The 9955-nt window shown below is 43.3% G+C and overlaps 1 protein-coding gene across 1 annotated transcript; it reads right to left on the reverse strand.

Moving 5' to 3' along the window:
• Nucleotides 1-423: 423 nt before the first annotated feature.
• Nucleotides 424-1311, reverse strand: TAS2R1 (taste 2 receptor member 1). Its single transcript, XM_010990261.3, has one exon. The coding sequence runs from the start codon at nt 1309-1311 to the stop codon at nt 424-426; it is 888 nt and encodes a 295-aa protein (XP_010988563.1).
• Nucleotides 1312-9955: the final 8644 nt, after the last annotated feature.

Consider the following 9955-nt stretch of genomic DNA (forward strand, 5'->3'; position numbering starts at 1 on the left):
TCTCCACGACATCCATGCCACCTTCTGACACCACACGTTCAAACATGTGCTTTCATTTTCCTTTGAACTTTTTATTTGGAAATACTTGTAGATTCACATGCTGTTGTAAGAAACAATATGGAAAGGTCCCCCCACCACTTACCCAGCGTTCCCCAACTAGGTGACATCTTGCAAGAAGATGGAATAACGTCACAGCGAGAAAACTGACACTGATGTCATCCACCCACATGTGTTATGCTTTGAAAATCATTGTAACCCTTTGACAAAGGAACCAATCCACAAAAATGTCTCAGTTTGGACAAACAGTCTTTAGCTGATGTTCTGTGTATTTATGGACAGGCCTCTTTGTTTGGCTGGGGGAGGCGCGGCAGGCACTCTTACCTCACTGAATGGCCAATTCTTTGAAGGGATCAAAGTTCTCTCTCACTGACGGCACTTTCTATGCAGGAGAAACTTCTCCGCATTTTGTTTCAGTTTAGGATTTCCTAAAATTAAGATAATAGAGTGTCCGGAGTGGCAGGAACCAACCAGCGAGATGCAGAACAGAAATCTGAGGCTTGTAAGTTTGAAAACTTGAGAAAAGAGCAAAAGAACCATCAGGTAGTGGCAGAGGTAGAGGACCAGGAAGGCGAAGATGGACAGGAGGGACCTGACGCGCGCACGGGGGCAAGGGCCTGTGGCTGTGTTTCTCATCTGCCAGGTGTGTCTCCCCAGGGAGAACAGCAAGAGCAGGGCAGAAACGAGGAAGATGAGTGATGGCAAGGAGAGCTCAGCGAAGAGAAGGGTGAACCGCAAAGTAGCGATGTCTTCGCTTTCAGCTGTTGCATTTTGAGAGGAAAAGCCCAGGAGGTCTTCGGAAAAGATCCATGGCTGTTTGCTGTGGAAGACACAGGTGCTAGATGCATGTAGGAGGGACCCCAGAATCAGCCAAGGAACCAGCTTGGAGATCTTCAGCTTCAACCAGAGGAAGAGAGGGTGAGCGATCCTGGCAATCTTGATGCAGTAGAAGACGCTGAGCCATGTGGCAAACCACAGCCCCAATTCATTTACAAAGGAGAGAATTACAAACTTCCCCACAAACTGACGGATGTCAATCAAGTTAAAAACAGCCAGATTAAGGTAGAAGATGGCCAGCTCTAGACAGATCCTGGACATCGCCAGGCAGGAAACAAGGGCCTCCAACGGAATCATCTTTCTGTGCTTGAGCAAGCCCGTGCCGTGCACAACCACAATGATGGCATTTACAAAAAGCCCAGTGAGAAGCTGTATCGCTGTCAAGAGAAGATGGCTAATGAGCTGTGACTCCAGCATTCTGAGAAGAAAAAAATCAGTTACTCAAAAAAAAAAAAAAAAAAAAAAAGAGGTAGGTATAGACTTGGGGATAGTTTGGATTATTCAAGTTTTTTGTTTTTCTTCAACGAGAGTAGGACCCCTTTGGGGGACACGATGCTGACAAGAAAGGCAGTGAGGTAGGAATGTGGGGGACATCTGTCTGTATCACCGTTTTCTCAGTTGGTTCCTGGCAGTCAAATACGAAAGAGATACTCTAGCAACAATTTGCTTCTTAATGATGGTGTTTGCATTTTCCAGGTCTACTCAGATTTCAGGTTAATCACAAGCAAATGGTGAAATCAGACACCCTCAGGGGTGGGGCTCGGGCCCCTCCGCTACACAATCAGTGGAAGCCCCTCCATCTGTCACCTCCACTATGAATACTTCATTGTGCCTATAGGTGTGTTTCTACTTAACATTTATGAGGCATTCTTTACAGAAAACTGTTTTAAAACCATCATTTCTGCTCTAATGACACAGTACAATCAGCAATGTAATAGCCCTAAGTAGTTGTTTTCCAACACGCTGTGGGTGAACCGTTCAGGACCACCTAGAATTTAAAACAGTCATATGATAAAATGTATGTGATAAAATACAAAGCATTACAAAATATAAATGCAAAATAATTAGGCTTACACGCATGTGTGCACAAGAGGTCAAAAGCTCAAAGGAAGGTGGTATACAAGAAAACCAGCAGTCATTCAACACCACTCCCACCGGTAACCAGCCCCCTGCGGGATAATACAGGGCTTCAGAACTTTTCCGTTATTTTTTCAGAACTATGATAATTTTATGATGTGAGCTAGTTGTCCCGGGGGTGGAAATGTAATGATAAAAGAGGACATGATTCAATTTGTTGTTATAACTATCTAGCAGACTATTTCTGGAAAAATGAAATTAGCGTTTATTAGAATATTTTCTGTGCGAGGAGTCAGATGCTAAATCAGGTTTTCTCAACCTCGACACTGCTGACATTTGGGGTTGGTTATTTATTGGCGGTTGCTGCCCTGCACCATGTGGGATGTCTGCCAGCACCCCCCGCCTCTACCCCAGATGCCAGCAGGAGACCCCCTCCGCCCCAAGTGTGACGACCCCAAATCCTCCAGACGTTGCAGAATGTTCCCTGAGTGGCAAAACCGCCCCCTGTGGAGCGTCACTGTCTTGACACTGTGGGGACAAAGTTGGGTAAAGCAGTTTCTGTCCCCAAGGCATTCAGAATCTCAAGCCTCCTTGTACAATGTGCCATGAAACTAAATTGGTCCTTTGGAAAACTCACCACCAGAGCACAAGGCGGGGGCAGAGATTATTAAACATTTGTGGAGTTGGAGCCTTTCCAACCTGCCACTTGATCGTAACGGTCCCAGCAGAGCCCCCAAGGGGCACGTGTCCTTATGGGTCCCTGTTGCCTCGTCCAAAGGTGTCATAAAGGGCACTCAGGAAGAATCTTACTTTGAGAAAACTGGAAGGGAAACCGTACGAAACCAGTAGCGCTGACAGTAACTATCCGGGTTACTTTCTCATCCTCTGAACGTGGAGTGTCTGCGCCACGTAGGTCCCTACCTTGTTCTTTGTGCCACAACTTCAATGCGACGTCGGAACAGCCAGGAACATCTTCAAGGAGGCGTGGAGGGAGGCAGTTCTTGAGTGGATCTGATCAAAACAACCCCAGCTTCAAGCATGACGATCTAACTACACCTCCTTCTTCTCCCTCGGGGGAAGGAAAAAATGACTGAGAACTTGCCTATTTTGCGTATTTTACGCATCCGTGGTTTCTCAGTCCGCCCTCCGTCACCGCACGGGTCACTCCGCCTGCGGGTGCAGGTGCCCGCCTGCGCCTCGCAGCTCCGCTCTGGGAGGGCGTACCCGGGCCTTCTTCTCATCCTCGGAGTTCATTCACCCTTTGGGCGTTGGGCAGGTTGTAGCTTTGCTAAGTAGACCCAAACTCAATTATGTAAGTGGCTTCATAGCAAAGGAAGGAGAAAGAAATATTACAAAGTCACTTTGAAAGAGAGCTTTTGTTTTCTAACCTCTGTTCCTAGAGACATCGGGTCACAGAACCGGCATCTGCCTCCTCCCTGGCGCCCCAGTGTTGCCATGACGTTAACATGGTGCCTGGTCCGCGCACTTCAGTGTTGCCAAACAGTCATGGTATCCTTGAAGGGAAAACTGGGGAAAAAAAATTCTATTCCGAGTCTACAACAGCAACGTAGTCCTTCAGCACCAACAGGGAGCTCACGGCAATCACACACCACACTCCAAAGTCTTAAAGGAAATAGCTGTGTCCAATTCTGCTTATTAACATGCTGTTTGTCTTTTGGATTCAAGCACCTTGATTCTTGAGTATTCTAGGTAAAATATTCTATTATGACTTTTGTCAGAGCTAGCTTGGGGAGGAGAAGCAATCCTTCCTAGAAAACGTGACTTCATGTAGAACAGGTCTTCTGATGTGGGAACCCGTGGAGTAAAAGATAAAAACTCATGAGGCTTACGCTACTTTTTTTTCATTAAACAATTTCCATCCCCATTCTCTTCAGTGAGCACACACAAAGGCTGCTGAAGGCACATTGTTCTTGGACAAGTGCCACCAGCTCCCTGAGACGTGCACTTCTTACATGGAAGGACGGCAAAAGGAGACGTCTGTCCCTAGGGGCGCAGCAGTCGTGTGGCCCCTGAACCAATGCCCCGTTCAGCCCTGGGGGCGGCTGCATTTCAGTGCTGCTGGGAAGACCTCTGAGGTCACGTGGTCCAGCCTCCCCCTTAGGTTCTACCACGTCCATCAAGATAAGGATGGAGGTTGGTCTGCTCTTGCGCTGAGTGAGGGTGAGCTAAGTATTTCAATGAGCAACACAACAAACCAAACAGGGGAAAATGGTCCTGCATAGAGAAGCTCTTTGTGTCTTTTAGGCCATTTGTTTTAGTGAGAAAGACACACCAGAGAATTTCTGACTCTGAGATGAAAAACGTACAAGTCTGGCCTCACCTGTCAGTCACCAGCTCGGAATGGTGACAGTTTTATATGGACAAATGGCTCGGAACAGATGGAACAAATCCTGATGTGGAGAAATTCACATGATGATTACCCCGTATTACCCTGATTAAATCTGCTCGCTGGCACTCATCTGTAATGAGCAGTCATTAAAGGAGACAATACCAAATATTCTTGGGGTAACTGACAGGCGGAAAGAGTTGCTTATTTATATTCAAATCACTCAGCTCTTTCAAAGAAAGTGCGATTTTTTTTCCACATGCCGTTAGGTTGACATTGGCAAGCTTCTCACCAGGTAGAAGGCTATAATGATCATCTTTCCGCTTTCCAGCGGAACGCAGACATTTACTTTGGGATTAGAGTCATTGTGAAAGTGAGCGATCATTTTAATACCTTCCCCAAGTGGGTCTTCCCACTTCATTATCAAGGGACCAATTCCTGCTTTAAGGAACGTGCATCTGTATTAACATTATTGTATATTTAATAAGATCGTTCAAATAAGAGAGAAATAGACTCTGGGCACACGAATGCAGACATCCTTTCTGAACCTTTCCTGAGCATCGCTCAGCCCTTGAAAAGCCTATATGGAATTTATTCCATCTAAAATTCACAGCATTTTGGCAAAAAAGCTCCAGACTCTTTCAGACTAATAATTCTTTAAATCCATTCATTTGCTTCTCTCCACTTGAATTTGCGGTTGATCTTTGGGCTAAAATGTTTGCCTTTAACATTCAGGTCATTCTCAAATGCTTGTTCCTCCTCGTCTCTGTTCTCCCTGGTAATATATTTCTGTGCTTTTCCTTACTCCTCTCAGTGTTTGGGAATGCACTTGCATTGCAGCAAATAGAATAATGGAGCAGTGTAATACACTGAGTTTAAGGCTTTCAAGTAAAGAACTCGAAGTGCTTTACAAGCAAGAACCCCTTGTTAGTTACAACCAGGAAAGAGATGCTGCACTTAACATCGCACGAATAATCTCTGGTTCTCCCAGTTTTATCTTCTGCTCCAGACTGAGCTGTGGAATGTCAACTCCTGCCTTGCTTCTTCTCTCCCTTCTTCCTTCCCCTTGTCTTCCCTACTTTTCCTTCTTCCTGTCTTCATCCTTCCTTCGCTCACTCCTCCCTCCCACCTTCTTCCCCTCTCTCCCTTCCTCTCTTCCTCCTTTTCTCCACATGTCATGGAGGAGGTGATAATTGAAAAGAGAACTGAATGAGAAGGAATCAGCTATGGATATCTAGGGGGTGACCATTCCAAGTGGAGAGGGCAGGAGATAGCAATGTCTCCCTTGAATAAAAAAGCTTGAAGTGTTCCAGGAAAACAAAGGCTTAAATATTGCGGTGCCTGGAGTGGCACGAGCTAAGGGAGAGCCCGAGAAGAGGAGAATGGATGGGCAGGCATGGCCAGGTCACAGAGGGCTTTGGGCCACAGTAAGGATGAGGTTACGTCCTCAGTGTGATGGGAAACCATTGCAAAGTTTGTGCGAGTGTTCGGGGGATGGGGCAGGAGAAGGATTTGTCCTAATTGGATCTGTGTTCTAAAATATTTACGCTGACTGCTGTATAAAAAGAAAAGAAAAGAGGGAAAAAGAGAAAAGGAAAAGAAAAGAAGAAAAAAGATTTACTCTGAGGACAGACTTGGGGGTCAGGAAAGAGAGTGGGAGTGGAAGGGCCAATCCGAAGGCCGTGGCAGTGGAATAGGCAAGGGCTGCTGTTGCCTTAAAGCAGATTGGCAACAGAGGATGGAAAGAAACGTCCGGATTTGAAATCCCAACAGGGATTTCAGATGACTTTGATAGAGGAAGTGAGGGCAGTGAGGGCAAGAGAGAAATTAAGAACGACTTTTGGGTTGTTGGCCTGCCCCTCTTGGGAGCAATAGTGTCATTTTTTAAGAAGAGAACATTGGAGGGAAGTTAATATCAAGAGTTCTATTTTAGGTAATAGAAATAAAAGCAAAAATCTACAAATGGGACCTAATTAAACTTACAAGTTTTTGCACAGCAAAGGAAACTATAAACAAAACAAAAAGACAACCTATGGACTTGGAGAAAAATCTTTGCAAATGATGTAATAGGCGAAGGCTTAACTTCCAGAATATACAAATAGATCATACAACTCGATAACAAAAAACCAAACAACCCAATCAAAAATGGTCAGAAGACCTAAAGAGACATTTCCCCGATGAAGGCGTACGGATGGCCAACAGGCAAGTGAAAAGATGCTCAACATCACTAATTATCAGAGAAATACAAATCAAAACTATAATGAGATATCACTTCACACTGGTCAGAATGGCCACCATTAAAAAGTCCACAAATGATAAATGCTGGAAAGGGTGTGGAGAAAAGGGAATCCTCCTATACTGCTGGTGGGAATGTAATTTGATGTGGCCACTATAGAAAACAGTATGGAAAGTCCTTAAAAAACTAAAAATAGAGTAATCATAGGATCCAGCAATCCCACTCCTGGGATATATCCACAGGGAACTCTAATTCAAAAAGATACATGCACCCCAGTGTTCATAGCAGCACTATTTACAATAATCAAGACATGGAAGCAACAGAAATGTCCATCAACAGATGATTGAATAAAGAAGCTGAGGTATATTTCCACACTGGAATACTCCTCAGTCATAAAAAAGAATAACACCATTTGCAGCAACACAGATGGACCTAGATATCATCATACTAAGTGAAGTAAGCCAGACACAGAAAGACAAACACCATATGATATCACCTATATGTGGAATCTAAAAATATGAAACAAATGAACTTATTTACAAAACAGAAGCAGACGCACAGACATAGAAAACAAACTTATAGTTACCAAAGGGGAAAGTGGAGGGAGGGATAAATTAGGAGTTTGGGATTAGCATATACAAACAATATATATACAATAGATAAACAACAATGTCCTACTGTACAGCACAGGAAACTATATTTAATAGCTTGTAATAACCTATAATGGAAAAGAATATGAAAAAGAATACACATATATTTGTGTGTATAACTGAATCACTATGCCGTACACCGGAAATTAACACAACATTGTAAATCAACTATACTTCAATTTTTAAAAAAAAAAAGTTTTATTGTAGACATTTTCTGTCTGAGGTGCCTACTCCAGGAAGAAATGCTTTTAAGCAGTGGTGGTGATAAATTTGGAGTTTTGGGGAGCCACAAGGGCTAGAAATATGCACTTGGTATTTAATCGTATAGAGATGATATTTAAAGGCACGAAGATGGACAAGATTATGTAGGGAAGAGATTGCCAACTGGAGTGTCCGAGCACTGCAAGAAATTATTTTGTGCATTCACGTCACTCCAGCCGTCCTGTCCTCTCTCTGTGGAAGGAGGCATGCTGACGGCAGAGTGTGGGAGTTAACACTTGCATCCCTGAAGGCAACCCCACTAGTCATGGCAGCCTGATCTCTTTATACATGGCTGAGTCTATTTGCTGTTTAATTTAGAAATATCAACCCTTTATCACAAGGAATATTGGTCTGGAGATTTTCCTGGTGCTAGATTTGATAAATTTGATTATCCATGCTATGCTGGATTTATAAAAACATTGTTAAGCTTCCCTTATTTTCTGTGCACCAGAACAGTTTGAATTCCACGGCAATTATCTGTCTCTTCGGGAATGGAAAGAATTCACAGGAAAGAATCTGAAGCCAGAGGCTTTGGGGAAAGGGCAGAATACTTACCATTTATTTAGCACTTAAAATGCTAAGCAATTGACAGACCTAGTATCGACTGGCCATCTTGACAACTCTATGAAATCAACATTACCTCCACTTTAGAGATGATGAAATTGAGGTTCACAGAGGATTGGAGATTACCCTCAGTCATGCAGTTAAAAAGTAGCATTTTCAAGATGTGGACCAAAATCTGATGTTAAATACTATAGGTGTCCTTAAACATTCAGCACCACTGGATGGTTCCTTCCCCATCACGCAGTCATTCTGACAGCTCAGAGTGTTATTGTGCCATAGGAAGAGTTTACAAAGCATCAGGGTACCATATGGACATCAGAAATTTTATTCAGTCCTCTCTGCAGAGAATATTCCTGGCCTTTATAGTGATTGGCTATGCTTTGTCCAGAGGATGCATGGTCCAGAAGACTTCAGTAGGCATTGGCATATATGTTGGTTGCAACCATTGGATTGGACACGTGGATGGACCTGCTGCATATGTGGTCTTGAAACCCAGACCACCATTTCTTCCCTGGTCCAATCTTGACTGGTTCCCTTTTAACCTACCAACCAAGTCCCTTTTTCCTGCCCCTCAAACAATGGATTACTACCTAGGAATTACAATGAAATGGTAGAACTGGGCATTTTGGGCTTTTATTCATAGAGACTTGTTCCTCCTTCTCCCCCTTGAGATAGACTTCTCCAGACATAATTTTTGTCAACTTCTGGAAGAGTCAGATTGTTGCTTCTTTCTTCGTTTCCCCCGCAGTTGGGAGCAGGCTTTGTGATTTCCCCACTTCCTGTGGTTTGGGGACACTGGCCCCATCCCTTGCATCCAAGGATAGACATGTATGTGGGGGTATATATGGTGATGCTCTGTAAAGGTCTGCTGAGTGAACAGCAATGAGAAACTGAACAAAGCTTCCCAGCTTCAGGGAGGTGTTGCTAGTCGAACTTCAGTATTACATAATCTTTGCAATGTTTTTCCTATGGCAGAGAATATTATTCCGTCTACCCACAATTATCTAACATCCTATTCATGTGAACATCTGTGGGACAAATGGGTGGGATGAAGGGTAAAATCTGTGACTAGGAAATAGAGTGAATCTCCCTGATTCAGAGGGAGTGAAGCAACCATGAACTTGACTTTCTGAATTCAATATAGTAAACTTAATACAGAACCACATTACATCAGATCTGCAAAGGTTATTAATGCTTATTTGTGCCAACTCCTTATTGTATGAAGAAAGAGAAAGCAGAATCCCAGAAAAGATGCATAGTTCCCTGTGACTTGTTCCAGGGAACAGTCAGATGTTGTGTTCTAGAAGAGTGGATACCGGGGGTTTACTCAACTTTGTTATGACTAGTGCAGCCTTCACGGGAGCAGGATGGAATAATGGTGGGACACTAGTGGACAGGACATGATGGCTATGGTCCTCCCAAGGTGTAACCAATGGCCATGTTTTGTGGGAGAGGTGTGTGAACCTCAAATATAGGTACCTGTATCCCACCAATGTTGATTGCAAAGTATAGACACAGGAATTTGCAGTCCTTTCTCAAAATGTGAAGGAAAAAAAAATTCAACAGTGGTACCCAAGGCTCTTCAGGCATTCATAAGGTAAAATTGGTCCAACATAATTTAAATTACAAAGGTAATATGTTAGAAATGGAAACCCAAAGGCAACCTTTTATTATAATTTTCTGTAGTCAGTAATACTTTTCCTTGTACACTTAAGGCTCCCTACACAGGTCATAAATGATGACAGAGAAATTTCATTTGATGAAATAGTATGCTTCCTTAATTATTCACCCACCTGAATGTTGTCTTGTTAGAGTTAAGTCAATAATACCAGTTTTTAAAATCTATTCTTCCTTCCCGGCATGAAACATTTTAGATAATCATAAATTGTACTGGAGCAGAGGAGGTTTGGATAATGTTAACCATTA

Source organism: Camelus dromedarius, chromosome 3 (assembly GCF_036321535.1).
Source record: "Camelus dromedarius isolate mCamDro1 chromosome 3, mCamDro1.pat, whole genome shotgun sequence".
Lineage (NCBI taxonomy): Eukaryota > Metazoa > Chordata > Mammalia > Artiodactyla > Camelidae > Camelus > Camelus dromedarius.